General features: G+C 38.0%; 1 protein-coding gene across 3 annotated transcripts; it reads left to right on the forward strand.

Annotated features, from left to right (window-relative positions):
* Window positions 1-1,664: 1,664 nt before the first annotated feature.
* st8sia5 (ST8 alpha-N-acetyl-neuraminide alpha-2,8-sialyltransferase 5) lies at window positions 1,665-21,133 on the forward strand. Of its 3 annotated transcripts, XM_086151911.1 has the most exons (9): window positions 1,665-2,293; window positions 9,087-9,194; window positions 9,456-9,551; window positions 13,016-13,108; window positions 15,505-15,591; window positions 16,946-17,090; window positions 17,625-17,737; window positions 17,889-17,981; window positions 18,463-21,133. In XM_086151911.1, exons 1-9 carry the CDS (start codon window positions 2,148-2,150, stop codon window positions 18,923-18,925), a joined length of 1,344 nt encoding a protein of 447 aa, XP_086008037.1. In that variant the 5' UTR covers window positions 1,665-2,147; the 3' UTR covers window positions 18,926-21,133. The 3 variants fall into 3 exon arrangements, with proteins under 3 accessions (XP_086008037.1, XP_086008038.1, XP_086008039.1); XM_086151912.1 differs by lacking the exon at window positions 9,456-9,551 and having other exon boundaries at window positions 1,805-2,293; XM_086151913.1 differs by lacking the exons at window positions 9,087-9,194; window positions 9,456-9,551 and having other exon boundaries at window positions 1,811-2,293.
* The last annotated feature ends 2,306 nt before the right edge of the window (window positions 21,134-23,439 follow it).

A 23,439-nucleotide genomic window follows, 5' to 3' on the forward strand; every position in this document is an offset into this window, starting at 1 on the left:
ACCAACTGCAGCCCAGAAACATTAGGTGACATTTACAGGAGTTTTTGGCTCTGAGAAAGCGCTGCTTGCTGACTTTACACGGCACTGGAAAGGTTTTTGGGCTTCCTTTTGACAATGTAAGGAAGTTGCAATTACTGTCAGACCATTTTACACTCGAAGGCTGTTTTAACCTACTAAAAGTGTGAAAATCTGTGCTCTTTAAATATCCGACTGCAAGAGGTGAACGGGATTTGTGGGCCAAATAGTTTGTAGGCCGGCCAGTATTGAGCACATACATGATGTGAAAGATTGAGGTCACGAATAAGATAAACGTACTTAGTTGTAGTTGACATCGCTTCATCATTTTATCATGCGAATATAAAATGTTTGCTCGGTCATAAATTCCAGAGTTGAACTTTGTGTGGACATGTTGAGGAAAATGTGGTCTCATTTTCGAGCTATGGAGAAAACAAGGGAAATAAAGGAAAGAAAAATCACTGTCCTGGAAAAAATAATGTGCAGACTTGGATATGTATTTTAACTCCGCTTGTTTTATATCATAGTTCCCAAAACTGGGCACAAAACAAGCCCCTGTGACGACAGCACACTGCGACCAAAGGGATGACAGTTTTGCAGTAAAGCTGACAATTTCTAGTTAACTGACATAACAAAGTTACCTGCTGCAGTGAAAGAATAGAATAAAACGTAATATACCTGTAATTGCCCCATTGGGGAAAATAAAAAAAAAAGAAAGAGAAATATACAACCATGAAGTACCATTCTTGAGTGAGATGAAAATGACCAGAAAAAAAAACCTAAGTAGAGACTTGTAACACTAAAAACTAAAAAAAAAACTATATACACGCTCAAAAACATAAAGGCAACACTAAAATAACACATCCTAGATCTGAATGAATGGCATATTATTATTAAATACTTTGTTCTTTATATAGATGAATGTGCTGACATCATAATCATACAAAAAATTTCAATGTAAATCAAATGTATTAACCCATGGATTATAAGATCTGCCTTTAAAATGGTCTAAAAAACAAAAAAAATACCGTAATAGTAGCAGTGATATGAAATATATATCAGTCAATCAATAAATAAAACAATATATACCGTATATACATATACAGGACCGAACAGAAAATTAGAATATTGTGATAAAGTTCTTTATCATCTGTAATGCAAATAAAAAAAACAAAAATGACTTTTTCATGATATTCTAATATTTTGAGATACAATTTTCGAGTTTTCTTAAGATGTAAGCCATAATCAGCAATATCAAAATAATAAAAGGCTTGCAATATTTCAGTTGATTTGTAATGAATCCAGAATATATGACATTTTTGTTTTTGTAATTGCATTACAAAAGATAAAGAACTTTATCACAATATTCTAATTTTCTGAGACATCCTGTGTATATTTGAACCAAATGTACATTAAAACTTAACTTAAGGTAAATACATTTGAGATCAGCGCCAAAATCATTTCAAACGCAAAAAGAAAAATGACAGAAATGTCATAACAAAAAATCCCGGCATTTTATTTCGTCGTTATAAGACAGTATTTACTCGTATTTTGCTCGTTTTGTTGCAGGTTTCGTGTGAAAAATAAAACCACGACCTTGGGCTCCAGCTGGGGCGCGGGGGCGCGCTGCGCGCTCCCGACGGCCAGCCTGAGAAAAGGCGCATCCTCCTTTTTTTTCCCCCCACATTCGGATTCGCGCAGCTTTTGCACGGATTTGAGCCGCAGCCCGAAGGAAGGGTGTATTTTTTTTCTCTCCCCCCTTCGATTCAAACGAAAAAAAGCGCGCTCGGGTATTTTTTTTTTTTTTTTTTTTTTTTTTTTTTTTTACACACACCGCCCTTTCAGCACCGCATCGTTTCTGCACCCGCACTTGTCGTGCGGGATCACCGGGATTTTTTTTTTTTTTTTTTTTTTTCCTCTCTCCTCCCCTCCACCTCCATGCAAGCGTAGATACAACCCCATCTATTTGGCAATTTTTAACCCGATCATCTATTCACAGACTCGATCCCGCTTCCGACGATGGAGGCTGCGGGGTCGGTGAAATAGGGGACGGTGATGGACGGCGTCCAGCGCGGCTCCCGGTCCTGAATGCAGCGGAGAGACACCTTACCGGGTGTCACCGACAGCCTCGGATGCTGCGCCGAAGAATGACATACACCGACCCCTCGTCGGGTAAAGACATACTGGGCAATAGATCCCTTTGTTTCATGTTCATTTGCGCGTTTGGACTGGTTACACTCTTACAGCAGATTCTCTATGGGAAAAACTACATCAAGAGGTAAGTGTTGATGTCTTCTTGTTTTTTTTTGTTTTTTTTGGGGGGGGGCGTTATTTGCCAATTCCAGCCAAGGCCTCTCTGGCGATGACACCGGAGTAAACAAAGAAAGAAAAAGCAAAAGAGGAGCCGCTCAGTGGTCGCTTGTGAGGCGTGACGCTCGTCCCGGGGCCCGGCGACCACTTCTTAATGTGATTTACGTGGGGCGGGAAAACAAGCTGGGATGGCTGGAGAGAACAATAGCAATTAATCATCCATCTTTTCTTTTCCGGTGGCCGATCTCCATTGGATTTATTTTATTCAAATTGAAGCATCACATTCATACCATACACAGCGTTCCAGCTGTGTATGGTAATGTTTTCCCTTTCTTCTTTTTCTTTTTTTTTTTTTTTCTTCCAAAGAGTTGATTTGATTTTCTGTTTCGGTCTCCTCGACTGGTGGTAGGCTACATCTGACAGATATCGGAGAGTCGTAGAGGACCTGCAATCTGGTGATGAGGATGGATGTCTGTTTTTTTTTTTTCGGTCCCGGTTAAAAACAAAACAAAAAAAAAAAAATCCAATCAGGGTCGCTCAGAGTGCTCAGAGCCACGTTTTGTAACAACTCTGCAACTGTGGCCAGTCCTTGAGCTGATCCCTGTTGGAAGTCCACTTTTCCTCTTAGTCCAAGCCCCTTCCACGTCCGCGAATTCCCGGACAAATTCGAGAGTAAGACCCGCAGATGTTGACGAGCCGGGATGTTTGACGGTTTAGCGCCAAATCTCACGATTCGACGGCTTATCTCCGGCCTAAAGACAGCACATGCATGTCTGCTCCGACGCAAAGCATACATGTCCTGCGGTCTGGACCAACCCCTCCCCTGCCGAACCCTGGTTAGAGGATTCTCGCTGTGGATTCATGGCATCCCGACCTCTGCGGTGAGATTCATGAATTCGGACCTGACGCACACCTCCTTTCCCGCCTGGCGTTGCATCCCGGCGCTCAGCAGAAGGGAACGAGCCACACAACAGAAACCAGTGGGCTCAGCGGCAGCCATTTTGCTACAATCCATCTGCACACACACACACACACACACACACACACACACACACACACCTCAGTGCAAAGTGAGGGAGAGAGGAAGGAGACGACCGGAGGGTGGGAGTTGGGAGGTGGGAGGGAGCGATAAAACCGATGTTTGTATGTGTGTGTTTGATTGTGAGCGAGGAAGATGGAAGCCTCCGGTTTGACATGGTAGCCTCGTCTTCCAGAGCTCCAGGAAGACGAGGCTATTTGTGAGGAATATAACTTGCTAAAGTCACGTTTTTTTGTCCCAGACGGGCGTGCAAGTCCGTCGGTCGCTCTGGATGTTTACCGATGAAGTGGTATTACAACATCGGCGCGTGTTAAATATGGCCAAGCTCAAGTTTAAAGTGTAACTTACAATTCCAAATCCGGACGTAGCTTGTTTTGATCTCATTAAATTTACTTTTAATGTTTATAGTTCTATGGGAAATGTCATGTTGGGCGTAAGCGAGACGTTGGATCAAAAAAATGAAAAAAACTGTGCAGGATCCTGCGATTTTTGTAAATGATTGACAGTGTGAACAGTAAATCGGTAATTAGCTTGTAACTGTTTGACATAAAGAGGATAATCTTAAAATACTTTCAGCAAGATCAGCTTTTCACACACGTCCATCCAAGAGAAAGAACATTTTGTTTTTTTTAATGACAATAAATGAGAAATTATGATGAACGTAGTCAGGCGTTATATATATCATATAACGTTTTTTTTTTAAATGTTGACCGTTGTAGAACAATATGCAGTTCAACACTTCCGAAAATTAATTATCAGTTAATTAAAAAAAAAAGTTGTTGTTTTTTTTGAGCTTTTTCAATTACATGATATGACAAAAATGAATGCATTATGAATGTAGATTCAGGTGTTAAACATATTACATTATGTTTTTTTTTAATATTAAAAGTTGTACAAAAATATGCAGCTTTACACTTCCAACAAATAATAATCAGTTAATTTTTTTAAAATTCTGCTATTTTTTTAGCTTTTTAATGACATGATATGAAAAAATATGAATGCATTATGAATGTTGAGTCAGGTGTTAAACATATTATATCATGTTTTTTTAAATATTAACAGTTGTACAAAAATATGCAAATTTTACACTTCCAAAAATTAATTATCAGTTAATTAAAAAAAAATGTTTTTTTTTTTTTTTTAGTTTTTCTAATGACATAAAATGAAAACATATGAATGCATTTTGAATGTTGAGTCAGATGTTGAACTTTTTTTTTTAAATATTAACAATTGTAAAACAATATGCAAATTTTACACTTCCAAAACTTAATTATCAGTTAATTAAAAAAAATCTTTCTTTTTGAGCTTTTTCAATGACGTGATATGAAAAAATATGAATCCATTATGAATGTCATATGAATGTAGACTCAGGTGTTATACATACTATATCACGTTTTTTCGAAATATCAACACTAGTAACACAATATGCAATTTTACACTTCCGAAACTTCATTAGAAGTTAATTAAAAAAAATTGTGAATGCATTTTGAATATGAATGTAGATTCAGTTTTTATATATATGATATCATGTTTTTTTTAAATATTGTCAGTTGGAAAACAATATGCAATTTTACTCTGCCAAAAATTATCAGTTAGCTTTTCTGTTTTTTCAAAAATTCTTTATTACATTTGTGAATATTTGCCCTTCAAACTCTAGCATTAATTTAGTCAGTTGAAAATCAACCAGAAACTCAAATAAACCACAAGAAATGATTTTGAGGCGTTGCTAATAGGACTTGCTAATTTGGTAGCAAGCTCTTTACGAAATCACAAGACGTTATAAAACGGTCAAGGACCTTACTTGAGATTATTCTGTTATTTCAACAAAGAAATGACAGGGAAAATATTCTAATATTTATAACACAAGTCATTTTTGCTTCAGAAATTACTGATTTTTTTTTCAATGACATGAAATTAAAAATGATGAATGCATTATGACTGTAGAGTCAGGTGTTATACAAATATATTTTTTTTAAATATCACAATATGCAATTTTACACTTCCAAAAAGTGATCAGTAAATTAAAAAAAAAAAGTTGTTTTTTTTAAATTTTTGTTTTATTTTGGTCCCTTTCGCAGGACTCGCTGATTTGGTAGCAAGCTCTTTACAAAATCACTAGACATTATGTAACAATTAGGGAGGTTTTTACTTGAGATTTTTCTGTTATTTCAACAAAGAAATGACAGGAAAAATATTCTAATATTTATAACACAAGTCATTTTTGCATCAGAAATTGCTGATTTTTTTTGAATGACATGAAATGAAAAATGATGACTGCATTATGACTGTAGAGTCAGGTGTTATACAAATATATATTTTTTAAATATCACAATATGCAATTTTACACTTCCAAAAACTGATTAGTAAATTTAAAAAAAAAGTTGTTTTTTTTTAATTTTTGTTTTATTTTGGTCCCTTTCGCAGGACTCGCTGATTTGGTAGCAAGCTCTTTACAAAATGCTTCAGAAATTGCTGAAAGAATAAACCGCTCTCCACACGCTTAGCAATATGGTGAATTATGTAGAAAGTGCCAAAGTAATAGGCCCTCCCCGTGCACTGTGCATGATAGACTCATTATTCTGACTCCGAGCAGCTTTTTCGCTCCTGAAATTGTCTCCACGCGGAAGACACGGTTTTCCAAGTCTAATTTTGGGGCGCAGAGCTGGAGTTAATTCAAAGCTCTTGTGACGGACAGGGAACAAAAACTGCAAACACTTTGGAAATACTCCAAAAATCTGGCCGTCAAAACCTCGCTTTGGTAAAAGGTTTTAAATTATCATAAAAATGTCCTGAAAGTAAAAAAAACAGCATAATGGTTTTCTCTTGGTGTATTTTTTGGTGGGATGTTTCCTGGCTTTTAGTTGCAATTCACTGGTACAAATAATCAAGGTCGAGGAATTTTTTTGTCTGCTTTATGTATATTCGGTTTTGTTTAATCTTTTTATAGTATTGTTATCCTACGACAACTTAATTGCAACATTTGTTTTTGAAGGTGTACTGCATACACTTGACAAAATATGCATTAAATTTTCGCGCTGAGTAGGAAGCAGGTGTTTGAGTCATAAACTGTAATTCCTCCATAAAGCACAAGTAGCTGTGATTTATTTTTTGCAATAATAAAAGCGGCGCTTTCATTTCCGAGCCGAGAGAGAAAACCAGATAAACGTCCGAGGAGAATTTACGTTAATGACCGCTTAATTCCTGTTTTATTTTGTTTCGTTTTTTTGGCCTGGACGGTGGAGTGCCTCACAGGCCCGTCCCGGACTGCTCGCAGAATCCAATAAGACAAAAGTTCTTCCGGCTCTCAAGTACAGTTCATGAGGTTTGAGACCAGAACCAGTGCCCATTAGTGGCACAAAGTGACTCGTGTCTGCTTTTTGTCTGATTTAATGCTCAAATCACAGCTTGATTTGCCTCTCAATTGAGTCAGTGACGGACGAATGGGGCTCAGTGTCGTATTTAAGGTGGTGGATTTGATCTGTGGCTCAGATGGATTCATAAAATCCAGACCGGAGCCTCCAGGAGGGGAATAAAAGCTCTAAGAATATTCATTTTTGTCCATGTATTGAAAATAATACTGCTGCTTTTTTTTTTTTTAACATTTTTTTTTTTCGTCTTATAGGTCTTATCATCCGGCCAATTTTCCCCAGAAAAAAAAAAAACATTTTTTTTTTAAAATCCTCACAAATTTGCCAGAATATATAGGTAATAAGTCACATGACAATACTAAGTTACCTACAAATGTGGGTGAAATTACAGAGAAAATCAGGGGAAGAAAATGAACTAATAATGATGAAGAATTAGTAACAAGAATATCAACCTCTCGAAACCTAATTTTTTATGAATTAATTGATTTATTTTTTCAAAAATCAAGCAATGAAATGACAAGTTAAAAAAGAGCCACGCCTTACATTGCGCGTCTAAAGCTCTGTTTTGACACGATATAGTTTTGCACACCCGAAAACTGAATTTATTGATCGCATTTTTGCTCTCGATATCGACGAACCCCTCGTACAAAAACCGGGGTTTTTTTTTGTACATGTCAGGATTTTGCATCATCTGTTCTTTTTGCCTCGCCGACGGTGATCTGACTGTATTTTCGTCGCATCGTCCGGGCGCGTCGTTCCTGGGGTTTTTTTTTGGAGTGGCTCTCAAATGTTCCTGCAGCTCGGTATTGACATGATTATCCAGTGATGAATACGTGATCACATAATGCACTCAGAAGGGCTCTTTGACTGCAATTTCCCAGCTGAATTTAGCCCGACGCCCACAACACACTCACAGACATGAATCCATGCATAATAATCAGCGAGATTATAGGATTTTTTTTTTTTTTTTTTTAAAGGGAAATGAAATAGAAAAAAAAAAGTGCCTGATTTCTCCTTTGTTTGACATCGTATATGTTTATAGCTTATTTTTACAATGTAAGCTTCCCTTGGTTTTCTTAGTTCCGGCACCGAGAGGAGGATTTTCAGTAAAAACGTCGCCATTAACACTTTTACGTGGCTCCTCTCAGGACACGTGTTCATCACCAAACACCGGTTTCTCCAAATGGCTTCCTCTCATTAATTCACTGTAGCTGCATGATTCATTCAACATGAAACTGGTGGAAATGTAGATTCAGGGGGAAGCGACAGAGACGGAACGCTACCCTTACTCTTTTATTCTTATGTATGAATCGCTGTACTAAAAGGCCGCAGCTGGATTCCCTGGATGTCTGAATCAATCATCCATCCTTATATAGCCCGGGACTTGTTATTTTCCCAAACCAGATAAAAATAAACCGCCTGCAGAGCCTCGGATCGAAGATATTAGCCGGATTGTGATTGTAAAATAGCAGGAATATCTATGTAGTTTAAACCGACGATAACGGCGTTTGCGCTCGGCTCACTTCCTCCCGTCTCCCTCGTCGTATTTTCACTGCGGGTTCGGGTTTTTTTTTTTGCTTTTCAGCACGAAGCCACCGCCGCTCAAACAGCAACATCACAATTTCATGCAGGCGAAGCTCAAATATATAAAACACATTTATAATCAGTTGTGAATAAAAAAAAATCCCAAAGCAGAAGCGGAATCAGATATAATAATAGAGGAATCGGTTTATACCATATTTTTGGGGGAGCAGGGCGCTCTGGGTTGTATTAATGGTATGGAGGTTGTAAAAATGATTGATTTAGGTTTTATTTTCATTTTAAAAAAGTGTCATTAATGGACGAGAGCACCGATAGATTAAACGGTGCTCATTAAATGAGTGATGAATGTACAGGATTAATAATGAGTATTGATATATTAAATGAGATTTTTTTTTTTCAAAGCATATTTCACACTTGAATCATTCATCAGACGGTCCGTTGAAAGAGATGGAATTGTATTTTTTTTTTCTTTTAATACGATCCGCTATATTCAGCTTTTCTTTTTACGAAACATTTTCCCATCCTTTTGAGGACTAGGCTGAGTTTGTTTTTTTTATCCCTGTGACGTTGATGTACAATTAAAAAGTAGTCAGTCATAATAATGTAGGTTTAAAATTTGGTTTTATCAACAAAAGGACTTTATTTATTCATTTATTTTGAGTCAAACCTGGTCCCTCTTTATATGTGTGTGTGTGTCTGTGTATGTGTGTGTGTGTGTGTGTTTGATTTATGAATGAACACATGGGTTTTGGTTGTATTTGTTTGACACAAGGACAATAAATCCCAAATAAACTGACTCATTTTCTTACTAGTGCGCAACAGTTTAGCCGACTCAAAGGGGACGAGACAGGAAATTGGACCGGTCCCGTTAATTTCTCGGATGATGGATCTCTGAAGCCGGCCAGAAATGGAAGGAAAAGGTACCTTTCCAACGTGACTTACTGCACAACACCTCTGAGAAAAGAGAGTGAGATAGAGTGAAACAGCACACAAAGTCATGCATGGACGGGGCCGCGGACGCCCGCCGAGCCTCCTCGGAAAAATAGCACATGTACTCTTGTGTTTCCTCTTATTGTCTTAACACTAGCAAGTTAGCAGGGGGGGGGGGGGGGGGGGGGGGGTGATGTCACGAGGCTACGTCGCACGTTTAACTCTAACTTAACCTGTCTGCATGTCGACAGATGTTTCCGTCAGAATTTAACGCCAGATTCACAGATCTCCGTAATAGTCACACCCTGCCTATCCGATATTAAGAAGAAAAACAAACGCTCTCAAAGGTAGGCCGGTGTGATGGCATTTTTAGTATTTTCACAGAAACCCAAGAATGCCTCTTTCTTTTCCATTGGTCTGAAAGGTAGAAACTCCCATGTTTTTTTTTTTTTTTTCTCAGTGATGGTTGCACTTCAGATTTGCTCTTTGCATGTCGTCTGACCCAGTCCGCCCTGACCCCTGACCCCTGACCCCTTGACCCCTGAAACCCCATTTCCCCACGGTTAAACCACGGTGTCCTGTCGATGTACCGGCTTCTCCTCGTATCTCTGTGTCCATCCATCTCTAAAACGCCTCGTCCCGCACAACCCGTGTGTCATGTTGTCCTGCACAGCTCTGCGTGTTTGCCATGTACATTAGCGTGAAGACGTGCGTGTGCTCCCCCTCCCCATCTCCCCTTCTCACATCTGCATTGTCTCTCTCTCTGCGACCTCAATCGACTTATCGTCAAGAAGACCGGAACGCTCGTAAAACGCTCAGCCCGGATTTGATTTTGATTCGGCGTTCCAAGAAAAAAAAAGAAAAAAAAAAAAAAAAAAAAAATCGGTATTTTTTTTTTTTTCTCCAGAAGTTAACAGGGAACACTTGGACAGGTTTTTGTCATTTTAGCTAAAACAAGAGTAAATTAAAGGGTGTATTGGAATGCGCCATTAAGATGCTCTCCTCCAGAAATGCACTGCATCATCAGGTGGATGTAGACAACCAGTTTCATTGTATCCTTATTTGTTTGGATGTTTTCCTCCTGCATCTTTTTTTTTTTTTTTCCTTTTAGTGCATCTCTCCATCGCCCCATTGCTATTTGTGTTTGCTCATTGTTATGAACCTCTTAAACTCATCTCCACAGCCACACGTACCGTCCATTTTTTAAAAATGCCACAATTCATACTGACAAATTCAGACGCACACACACATTTTGACGCTTAATGCCAACCCGGTTACACAGCGTTGAAATGAAAAGGGCATAAACAGACAGAATGTATTAAAAATATTCATTTTATGTGATCCATCTATCAGAATGCAAAAATATAATGAAAAATATGTTTTAAATGGATCGGATTTATCAAGGAAGAGCACATCAATTGCAGATGTTATCAGTGTCTTAAATGTACAATTTATACGGTTAATTTGAATTTTATTTGCTCTTTCTATAAGTGAATGTTTCTATACACACACACACACACACACACACACACACACACACAAATGAACACTGACACACCAATACCGGAATCCTAAACAAGCCTTTGGAAAACAGCGAGACCTTTATGTGTTTGCCTTATTAACTTAAGCGTCAAAAATAAATCTCGAGTTGCTTTTTGTGACTTTTGTTGTCATAATTACAACTCGAACCTCAAACTGAAAAAGTTGCTCTTTAAAATACGATACAAACCATGAACCATCAAACTCTCCATCCTGCACTCTTTTATACAGTCATAACAAATAAAATCTCTGTAGTACGTTTCGTATTAAAACTATAACAATTGGAGTTTCCGAACTTCGGCTTATTTTATTGACGACGACTTAAAGGGCTGATGGCATCAACATAGGAATTTTTTCTCAGCACAAGGGTCAATACCTTTTACCCGAACGTAAAAGGAAAATGATGGATTATAACAAAGTATGAACAAGTATCATTCTCTTATTTCGGCCGTTCACTAAAATTAATAGAATCCAGAAAGACGTCCTTGAATAGGAAGTCTAACTTCAAGCATCTTTGAAAAAAGTAACACTTGACATTCGGGATTAAAATCACAAAATAGATCATTTTCCGAGTGCTTATGCATAAAAACATATAATCATTACATTTGCACAGAACACATTCTGTTCTGGCAGCAACGTGTCCGCTTATAAGTATAATATTACAACATCCATGCACAAAAAAAGGCGGTTAAAAGTGTGACTTCTTATCCCGGTGCGATCAAGCCGTCAGTCACGTCGTCTACTGAGCACGTCGCTTCTGTCATCGTTCGGTTAACTGCTATTTCTGTAGAATGGTTACTCGCATGTGGTATATTTACATTTTTGGAAAGATGGCACCGATTTAAATTGCGGCACGAACAGTTATATTTAATTTATCCTTACCTTAAAGTTATCTTTAATTAGTCTGAATAAAGCCTGCGTTAGTGTTAGACAAATGGCAAGCGTGAGTGTATTAAATTTCTTTATTTATTTTAACAAACATTTTAATATTTATTTCAAACACTCAAATTTATTTTATTTCTATGTTTAAAAATAAATAAAGCCTGCGTTAGTGTTAGACAAATGACAAGCGTCACTATTTTAAAAATACTTAAAATACTAAAAATACTATATTTATTTATTTCAACACACTCACATTTTAACATTTATTTTAAACACTAATAAAGGCTTTATTTATTTTTGAATATAGAAATAAAAATCAAATAAAGCCTGCGTTAGTGTTAGACAAATGTCAAGCGTGAGTTTTTAAAAATATTTATTTATTTTACAAACATTTTCACATTTATTTCAAACACTCACATTTATTTTTATTTCTAAATTTAGAAAATAAGTAAAGTAAATAAAGTCTGCGTTAGTGTCAGACAAACGACAAGCATGACTGTTTTAAAAATATGAATCTATTTATTTCAACACACTCAAATTTTAACATTTATTTTAAACACTAATGCAGGCTTTATTTATTTTTAAATAAAAAATAAATAAAGCCTGTGCCAATGTTAGACCAATGACAGGTGTGTTTTAAAAATATTTATTTATTTAAACAAACATTTTAACATTTATTTCAAACTCTCACATTTATTTTTATTTCATTATTCAAAAATAAATAAAGCCTGCGTTAGTGTTAGACAAATGACAAGCGTGAATTGTTTAAAAATATTTATTTGTTTATTTTAACACACATTTTAACATTTATTTTAAACACTCACGCTTGGCATTTGTCTAACGCTAACGGAGGCTTTATTTATTTTTAAATAAAGAAATAAAAATAAATTAATCCTGCCTCAGGGTTAGACAAGTGTGTGTTTTAAAAAATAATAATGGGAAACGCTGTCAGTCGGACGCTTTACCCTTAATTATGGCAAACAATACCTTTCACTTTCAAATTAACTGAACATTACAACACCATAAATATAAACGCAGAATAACCTATCCTGTGTACATTTGTGCGACAAGATAAAATATAAGAGACACATTGAGACACGTTGCACTTAAAAAAAGATGTGCTGGAATCCGGTGGAAGAATATCAATTATCCCTTCGATCGCTCGCATCATTTCTCGTCATTCATCATCCCGCAACGCTAAAATGTACCTAATTATTTCACAGTCCAACCATTTTGCAGTTATTTTTCTGTTATTATTATTTACGATAAGCTGACTGAATGGTGTTTCTGAAGCTTTTATACACTGAATTTCTTTGTGTGCGGTTGTTTTCAGTTGTCTTGTCAGTTCAGCAGTGCTTTAGAAGGCGGATGACTGTATATTTTCCTTCAGGTATCTGGAAAACTATAACGGCCCCTATGACTACAACTCCACTGCGTGCAGGGAGCTCAGACAGGAGATCATGGATGTCAAAGTCCTGACAATGTGAGTGTTTAATTCTGACTTTGTCAGCATTTGACGGTTGCATTATTTCTAATTAGACCGCGTCCTCCGAGTCAACGCAAACCGAAAGAGATTCAATTAAAATAGAGTAGAATTGTACCACAACGGACGCATTTATGTCTAAATAGCGTTCAAAAACTTCTGGACTAGAATATTTTGTGGCCCCTTGCCCTGAAATCAAATCTTTGCGTTAGTGTGGTCTGCGCGTTTTTTCTCACATGCATCTGGGGTTTTATACAGTGAGTTTCCGAAAAAAAAAACCCAAAAAAAACAGCAAGGAAAAAATGAAAAAGTTACTTTGCAATGAATTTTTTGCTTTAAAATTTGAAAACAAAATGATTTTTTGATGAAAAAATGTGGAGTGACATTGTAAAAAAAAACTTTTCTTTTCTTATTTCTATGAAAACCACAAAAACGATAGCAAAAAAAACGGCAAAATTGATTTAATAACCCAAATAGCCACCATTAGCTTTGTAAACATGATACCTCTAACTATATTTTGCTTCAATATTTGAAAACAAAATAAATTTTTGATGAAAAAATGTCAAGTGACATTGTTAAAACAATCTTTTCTTTTCTTATTTCTAAAACAAAAATACAAAAACAATAGCAAAAAAAAAAGCAAAATTAAGAAGATTGATATAATAACCAGAATAGCCACCATTAGCCTTGTAAACATGATACCTCCTCTTATACATGCTAACAATCCATTTTCTAACAAATTCTAGTGGCAAATTTTCCCACAGTGACAAGATTTTCTCTTTTAACTCTATGATAATTTTAGGCTGTAATTTCATCATTTTTAATATTAATTTGTCATGTATTTTTTTTTTAGAGTGATTTAACTGGTCCGACCCCTTGACATCAAATTAGGCCGTATACTAAGAATAAGAATAAGAACAACTTTATTTATCCCGAAGGAAATTGTTGTGCCAGAGTTTCAAGTAAAACATAACATAACATAACATAACATAACAATAATAGATAATAGTAGGAAGGAGGGAGAATAAGAAATACAAATAAAATATAAAGTGTATGTGACCCCCGGACCAAAATGAGTTTGACACCCCTGGTTTAAAATGAATGTGAAAAATATCCGACATGCTCAAAAGTACTCGGTCATTTATTGTAACACAAAAATGACCGTTAAAAGGAGGAAACAGGGGTCAAACTAGTTTCCCCAGCATTTTTCACCAGCCAGAGTTGGTTTCTCAGTCTCGTCAAAGACTCTGTGAATTTTTGCCTAAAAATCTTCCCGTCGTTCAGACAAAACTGAAGAAGCCTCTCCAATGAGCGGTCAAACATTTTCAAGTGAATATATTCAAATCCTGGTTGCCACGACAAGAATGTGTTAAACCTCTTTGTTTCTAAGTCAGATTGTTCGAATTAACAAATAAAGGGCGTCCCGACAAGTAGAAAAAAAAACACACCGGATGATCGCTTTCAGAAGAGGTAAAAAATAAACTCTGTCAATTCTTCTTCCTTGAATACCCACCCGGTACTGAAATATCCGTAAATAAAGCTTGGCAAACAGCAGAAGTTCTGAAATCAAAATCTGTCTCGCCTCCAATAAAATCCCGGTACCCTTTGCAGCTGAAGTAAACAAAGTCCCCGGCCGGTGTTTGAGGAAATATTAGAAAGCGCCTCGACCAAACACTCAAATCACAAGTGTTATCCTTGTGCCGGAACGAGAGGAGAAGCTATCACAATACCGATATCCCTTTTGGGGCGCCTGGGTCACGAAAACATTTGAAAGTAATTAAGCGCACTTCTATTAGCGGCGGTTAATTTTCATATTTATTACCGACCGACAAAGAGATGCATAGGGATAGGTGAATTTTTTTAATGTTTGCTCCGCCAAATTCGATCATTAAAGTGGATTTTGATGAATTGTTCATCACGAAAATGAAGAGGAACACTTAGATACTAAGTGCATCTTTTGTTAGAACTTCGTTTTTAATGCACGTTATCGCGCGGCGTCCTCTCACATTGCCGGATTTTGCCATTCGGGGGTTTATTGTCAAACACATTTTGGGGGGGCGGCTGCGGAGCTGCAGAGGCGTCACGAGCCGGAGAGCATCTGCTGTCATTGTGCCAGACGGTCGGCGTATCGGTGCCGCCGCCGCCGCCGCGCCTCCCTGAGCAAATCACTCCTCTGAAACGTCTCCCAGGAAATGTCGGTTCAAGGACGGCTATTTACAGACCGACTGGATGAGGCCGCTTTTTTATCTGTTATTGAGTCCAGACCCAGAGTCACTTCGACTCTCCGCCCCGTATCCGTACCCTAGTTTGTTTTCCGATGTGTTTTTCCCTCTGTAGAGGGATGATTTGTGGGGTAAATCGGGGAGTTTTCCTCACGCCTGTGCCTGTCCGACCAGGGTGAAAACATCAGATCTGTTTGAGAGATGGAGGAACCTGCAGGTGTGTAAGTGGGAGCAGAACAAGGAGGAGACCAGCAACTTCAAGTGAGCCTCAATCGCTCTCTCGCAACAGAAGGTTGTTGATTTTGGTGAACGTGCACGGACGACCTGATTGTGTTATCGACTTTGTCCAACTGCATAATGAAGTACTTCCGTATATATTTACATGCTAGAATAAAACCAATCTTAAAAACCTATCGCTCAGAGCAGCATTAAAAGCAGGTCCCCTTACATATACAGGACTGTCTCAGAAAGTTAGAATATTGTGATAAAGTTCTTTATCTTCTGTAATGCAATTACAAAAACAAAAATGTCATACATTCTAGATTCATAACAAATCTACTGAAATATTGCAAGCCTTTTATTATTTTAATATTGCTGATTATGGCTTACATCTTAAGAAAACTCAAAAATCCTATCTCAAAGTATGAGAATATCATGAAAAAGTAAGATAAGATAAGATAAGATAAGATAAGATAAGATAAGATAAGATAAGATAAGATAAGATAAGATAAGGTAAGATAAGATAAGAACATCTTTATTAATCCTGAGGGAAATTGTTGTGCCAGAGTTACAGAAAATATAACAGTAATAAATAATAAAAAGAAAAAGGCAGAATTAGAAATAAAAATAAACTATAAACTATAAAGTGTCTCAGTGAAACTATAAAGTGTCTTAGTAAACAAGTGATAAAACTATAAGTGTCTTAGTAACAAGTGAGGTAAGGAGTGCACAATAGTATGATAAAAGGAAAAATTGTAGTGTAGCTGTTATGAAATGAAATATTGCACAGTAATTTTGTAATTTTTGTTTTTTTAATTGCATTACGGAAGATAAAGAGCTTTATCACAATATTCTAATTTTCTGAGACAGTCCTGTTTATAATATATGGATCCAAAAAGAGCAAATTGTATATTCATTAAGACTTCAGAAGCCTATTTTTACTAAATGATGGGCATCTGTCATTACTTATACAATAAGGTTGGACTCAAAGAGCGGCACCAGACATAAACATCATATTCTTTTATATTACCTATATGGAGTTTTTTTTTTTGTTTTTTTTTAAAATAACATTTAACATTTTTTTTCACTCCCTATATTTCTGTGACAATTTCATGTCATCTCATTATATGCGGTACCTGTCATATTGATGGTGATAAAAAAAAAAATAAAAAAAAATTATACTAAAAAAGACTTCTATTTATATTCAACGCAATATGGAAACATAAACGTTAGCATCTCCACTAGGGAAAAGATCACTTTCGATTTTTTTTTAAATTTTTTTTGCAGTTTTAACGACACAAATGTCTTTATCAGCGAAGACTTTAATAATCGGCGACGCCCACGTGAAGTCAAGTTATTGAAGCGCGCTTTGCGTATGTTTGGTGTCTCCCTGCAGGATGTCACTGTCTCGCTGTTGTAACGCTCCTTCGTTTCTCTTCACCACTAAGAGGAACACGCCCACAGGGACCAAACTGAGATATGAGGTGGACACCAGCGGCATCCTTCCCATCACCACCGAGGTCTTCAAAATGTTCCCTGATGTGAGTTAAACGCTGCTAAATCATGTTAATAGAGGTTGCTGTTTATTTACTTTTATTTGAGAACTGTCTACGTTGAAGAATCGCCATCTGATGTTTTGTTTTCTTATCCTAAAATCCTAGATAGTGCAATATCAGACCAGATTAAATGGATAATAAGAGTATATGCCGGCCTAAAAAAGTCTTTTGAAGAATTTGATTAGAATCAGAAGAAAAAGAGTAAAAGTGACAAACAATGAGTTCTTTTGCACCAATCGATGGCGCGCAAATCGCTCAAAGCCGCGATTATATTTAAGCACAAAACCTATAACGGCTTAAAATTATGCCAAAAAGCTGAAGCATTGATGAATCAAATACTTTGTGCAATCGATCCACAAGCGCAGAGGCGATCATATAATATAGATCTTTGATATAGATCTTTTTTTCGGAAAGATCTATATCTTTCTATCCGTCTCGCCGACCTGCCTTGAAGATCTATTTTAAGTGATGCCTTTCCTCTGTAATCTGCCGTTACTAAACCATGTATGTTTCATGCAGGATATGCCATATTCCAAATCACAGTACAAGAAATGTGCTGTCATTGGAAATGGCGGCATCATCAAGAACAGCAAATGTGGAAAGGAAATCGACTCAGCAGATTTTGTGTTTAGGTATACAAGATATAACCTTACAGTGTTTTGTTTTGTTTTTTTTTTTCTACGGGGGTTCGTCTTAATAATCTCAGTTATCGCCTCTATGTTTTGTCTATATTTTACATTTCAACCGCATTTGAATTTCGAATCGGCTTTCGATTTCTCCTAGATGCAACATACCGCCCATCAACGAGAAGTACTCGGCTGACGTCGGCACTAAAACAGACCTGGTGACGATAAATCCCAGCATAATTACCGAGAGGTACCGTTCACGTCCTCCGGATGAGATGGCAGGGTTGGGCGGAATGTCAACGCTTTGGGAAAGTCTGGCGTCTGCCCCGCCAGTAAATTTGCACAGGTGCCGAGCTTAGCGGCGGGGAAGGCTTTCAAGATCCGCGTCTTGTGAGACGGCGTCTCTCGCGGCGGGTTGTTAGGCTTCGCCGGCTCCCTTAATCCCTTTTCGTCATGAAAAATTGAGAAGGAAGACAAGAACAGGGGCGTTTTCTCAGCTTCGTGCTGCATTCGGATGACGACGTGTCTCTCGAGGTTTAGAGAACGCCGCCATCCAATCTACTTTCTTAAGTAGAAAGATAGAAGAACGAATAAACAATTACGAAATAACACGCTTGTAGATGATGTACTCCTTCGACTGCCCAACCCTGTCATGCGGGGATATCGGATCTTCCCTTTTTTTTTTTTTTTCCGCTTTTACCCTTTCACATCTCGCTTCTTTCGCGCCGCAGATTCCAGAAACTGGAGAAATGGCGGCGACCGTTTTACGAAGTCCTGCAGAATTACGAGAACTCCTCGGTGGTTCTCCCGGCGTTCTACAACACCCGCAACACAGACGTCTCCTTCCGGGTCAAATACATGCTGGACGACTTTGACTCACAGAGAGGCGTCTTCTTTTTCCACCCGCAGTATCTGCTGAACGTGCAGCGCTTCTGGGCGGTGCAGGGCGTCCGGGCCAAGCGTCTCAGCAGCGGCCTGATGCTCGTCACCGCCGCCTTGGAGATGTGCGAAGAAGTCCACCTCTACGGTTTCTGGGCGTTCCCCATGAACCCTTCCGGCGTCTTCATCACTCACCATTACTATGACAATATCAAGCCGCGGCCGGGCTTCCACGCCATGCCGCACGAAATTTTCAACTTCATCCACATGCACACTCGTGGGATCATTAACGTCCACACGGGGCAGTGCACGTGATCCCCCTTTTTTCGGTCTGTATTTCACTGAATGACACGGTTCACTATTTCTATTTCTGGTTTTCCGTCAGTCCATGTTGCCGCTGTCTCACCGTCAAGAGGCGAACCCTCGGACTAAATTCATCGCACCAACGCAAAGAAAGCTTCGGCCGACGCGCAGCGGAGAAGCCGATGGAAGTGTGTGCGTCCCGGCTGCAGGCGTCTCCGGACAGCCTTGCCGCCGGGGAGGCGAGTTCTTTGGAAGTCTGCTGCACTCCCATGTCAACTTCAGGTTGTTAGCCACCCAGGTCAACATTACGGTAATTTAGATGTTATCTAAAGTTAGTGTTTTACTTGAAAATGGTTAAAATACCGGTAGTGAGAAAAAAAAAAAAAAAAAAAAAAAAGCTCTCGGGATGAGGCGGCCTGTGTTCACGTGCTTTTTTCGACCAAAAATCCAAATTATTTTCGCCTGTAATACTCAAAGGCGCCCCTTCCCCTGTTTCTTTTGATATCAAACGTTCACAGAACTGAAATTTCTGGGGGAGTTTTCAAACGAATTTGATCAAACGTGCCGCTGCCGATTCGCAAGATTTCAAAAAAGCGCCGGGGGGGGGAGCGAGTTCCCTCCGAGTGTAAAATTTTAATCGCACTCGCTCTGGAATTTAATTGCCAACCGAAGTCTCCTTTCAGTGCATAAGATGCTTTTGTAGCCAAACCGATACCTATGGCTGGATCCGAGTCTGACCATAGGATGCTTGTTTTTAATGTGAAAAGTGGTCCTCATAGTGATGTTGTTCCTGTGAAGTTTTTTTAGTGGCTCTGCTGTAAAGAGATGTTGTTTTCTACCTAATATTGCACAGATATTACGCCGAAAAAAGGGCCGCAGCGAGTGTCTCGTGATCCTTCCTTCTTCCTCTCTTCTCTATCTTGGGCACTCTGTGGATGTGGCAGCTTTTGATGTTTGTGTACGACAAAGTCCGAACATTATTAAGATGAAGTGGAAAAAAAACAAAACAAAACAATGAAAAAATATGGAAAAAAAACAATCAGCCAGTTGTCTACTTTTGTAATTTCTTATTAGCCACATTTACCGGGTGAATATTTTAAACTCTCCTGAATAGGCCTCTTTCCAGTGGCCTTACTCCCATTTGAAAATTTCCTCTAAAAGGAAATGGCAAAAAGGACTGTGTCGGATGAGTCAAAGGACCTTTTTTTTTTTTTCTTTCCTGTTTTGTTTTGGCCCGTCGCGGTTTGGGATGAAAGCCAGGTAAAAAAAAATTCGCAGCGACACCACCTCAACACAAATTTCACGGCCGTCCAGTTGGTAAGGAGTATTCCCGCTGTCATTCATGTCTTAAGCCATGCTGCCTTATAAGATACCAAACCCCCCTACATCATATGCAATGCACAAATTTGTGTTGCTTGTCAAAAACTCCATTGAGACCAAATTAAATTCAACTGAAAGGAAATCCGCTCCCGATTGATATATCGGATGAGTAAAGTGGTACTCCCTGTAAAATCCATAATCATGTAATGCTCTGCATGACGTTAATCTTAGCTTTGTGTGTGCCTGCTTCAATGATCACTGAAATATGTTTACACTTAAGCCTCTACTAATGCTCACAGTGCTTTTGGAGATATTTACACAACTCTTTTTACAGAGGGATTGTTCAAAAGAATTGTACTATAGTGGATGCAGTTAGCAGGGGATAAAAGACGCATGGATGAAAATAATCGCTGCCCTTTTCTGCAGAGCTATGACACTCCCAGGAGTGACATGTTACACCGTCCCTCAATCTGGATATCCTGCGCTAACACTCCGCAGCTATTATCAGTTTAATTACATTTCTTATCATTTTTTTAACTTCTTTTTTTTTTTTTTTTTTAAGTCATACTTTGCAGAGAAATACAACAACTAAATGTTTAGTTATTCCACTTTTCATGCTCTGCTTTGCACTTGTTCATTTTTTAAACATTTTTACCGGGATACTTTACACAAATACACACATTTTTTTTTCCTAAATAACTTGCATAAAAAAATCTGAATTAAATCGAACGACTCCCCAAAACTTAGGCTTGACCATGAAATTGTTGAAAATACAGGAAAGGTATGAAATGGAATGGAAATGGACTGTGTATCGAATGGAAATGAATGCTTCTTAAATGACTCTTGATCATTCTTTATACTGGTATTGTGTTTGTAAATAAACTTATTTGGATTTTCTCACTTGTAGGTTTGTGGATTCTGATTATTCGTCCCTGGGACGCTTTGGGATACTGAGCTCGGGCACTCCTCGATGCCAGGAGCGTTCCACTCGGTGACGTGCAGTCAGTAGAGGCAGGGGGAGGCCGAGCCTCACCTGTCATCATGGAAAGGAAAAAAATGAGAAATGAAAAAACAAATTAAATGGTTTAATTTATTCAGTGATTTGTTCTATAAAGTTATTCTCCACTTACCTTCACCATTTTTAGTTATTTTTTTTCAAAATCTCTGAAGAAACAATTCACATTTACCGTTCAAATATGAAGAAGAGATGTGCGGTGACACGGCAACCAGTTGAGCCCACTATGGATTGTGTATTGCTGTCTCAGTGGATGTCACTGTTAAAAAAAACACTTTTAATATGTGAACTAAATTTCCATAGTTTAGCCGACGTGTCTAATATTTTTCGTCAACAACTGTAACGTGTTTCTCGTAATCATAAAACGACTGGGAAGAGACATTAAGTGAGGCACGCAGTGACGGTGCCTCATGCTAGGGGGCGCCGCTGATCCCAGGGATCCTTCTTACTACTCGGCTACAGAATAATAGAATTAGCAATAGCAAGCTACAGCAAACAGTTAGCAAAACAAGTGCAGCCATCCAGCTATTTTTTGCCGATCCCATCGGGCCGTATAGCTCACAAACGGTGAGGGATGAATGTAAATCTCCTGGGCAGCTTCTCAACTTTTTGGTCCAGAAGGATCTCATTCAAACTGTTCCTGAGGCGACAAAGTTGCTCCAGCCGGGTGTGTCAGCGAAAGTAAAATATCAACATACTTATTGTCTCGACACTGATTTGATCTGTGAAAATCAGACAAACAAGAGAGAGAACAACTTGAAACTTGAGGAGTTACATAATAATGATATATTCTCTCCGTGTCTCTGTGGGTTTCCTCCGGGTTCTCCGGTTTCCTCCCACATCATCACCAAGCTGAGGTAAGGCTTCAATTCCCCCCCTAAGTGCAGGATAAGCATTATCGTTAATAAATGAATAAATAGTTAAATTGTAGGCACACACCTAAACGTGTTTTTAATTGCAATCAGAATCCTAAACAGCTGACACTCATTCTTCTTTTCTGCACTTTAAATGCAGCACCGCAAACGGAACTAGTCATTTAAACTGTACTCGCCGTTGCATCTGCACTGAGTTGCACACCAAAGCTGCTTTCCATGTCTTACTTGCACTGTCCATATTAATAATAATACTTTACGGTGCCTATTTATTGCCAATACAAATCCAAATGCACCAGCAAAGTAAGAATTTCATTGTACAGAGAAACCCGTTTCCACACTGCACATATGACAATAAACGCTTTGAACCTTGGCTAGATTGCAGCTCTGATCAATTATTAAAATTTAAAAAAAGGAAAAACATTTGTTTGCACCGCTAAATAGTAGTACGGGCAGCTAAAGCGCAAAGATCTTCCTCACCGGCTCCATGCACAGACACCTGGAAACCCCCCGCAACGGACTTGCTGACTTCTCAGCTTTTAACACCCAGCAACTAAGCTCACTCAGTGGAAAAAAAAAGCTAAAAAGAATCCTCCGAGATCAGTCCCACATCTGAAATCCGCAGATTGTAAAGCACGTAATTATATAAATGCAGAGCGTAACTTATTTCACAGTCTAATGGTACTAAAGTACAATTTACACAAATCTAGTGATTAATTATACCTATAGTATATATAGATTCACCCATATACATATTGATGTTCACAATTTGATGCTGCTACCTCATGTGCTCCCTAATTTTCCCTCGGGGACAAATAAAGTTTTTTTCCGCTTCTCATTTAAATGTATGATGAATTCAGTTAGCGGAAAGCGACGCATAAATGCATCGACTTGAATTGTTAAGAAACCATTAAGAATTCAGCGAAATGAGGCAATATTGATGAGGAAGGTTAAATGTCGAAGCCTTCGCATAAAAGCGAAAATAGGTAACAGTTAAAATCAAGGTGCAGATGTGAAATGAAAGGAATTTTCAGGTTGAAATGAAGGAAAACTCAAATGTAACAAAATGGCTATCTTGGTGAAAATAAGTAACCTGGTTACTGCTTCAAAATTTAAAAGTAATTACATAATGATTCAAAAATAGGTTTTTAAATAGTATAAGTCGATGGCTAACATACATTGACAGTGTAAAATTGTCCCACTGTGGAATTTGTGGAAACGGAAATGTGATAAGTCTATCCTTTTTAGATTTGCAGTTTAAACAAATACAATAAAATAAATAAAAAGTATATGTCAACATATGCACTGAGGAGAAAACT

The sequence above is a fragment of the Fistularia commersonii genome, chromosome 9 (genome assembly GCF_037954325.1).
Source record: "Fistularia commersonii isolate RoL2024-O1a breed Wild chromosome 9, RoL_Fcom_v1.0, whole genome shotgun sequence".
Lineage (NCBI taxonomy): Eukaryota > Metazoa > Chordata > Actinopteri > Syngnathiformes > Fistulariidae > Fistularia > Fistularia commersonii.

Excerpts from the sequence above, each read along its gene's own strand:
- st8sia5 (XM_086151911.1), top strand. The coding sequence starts at position 2,148 with ATGCTGCGCCGAAGAATGACATACACCGACCCCTCGTCGGGTAAAGAC. Across the intron at positions 9,195-9,455 it reads GCCAGAAATGGAAGGAAAAG|ATGTTTCCGTCAGAATTTAA; the intron begins GTACCTTTCCAA and ends GCATGTCGACAG. Across the intron at positions 17,982-18,462 it reads CCCAGCATAATTACCGAGAG|ATTCCAGAAACTGGAGAAAT; the intron begins GTACCGTTCACG and ends TTCGCGCCGCAG.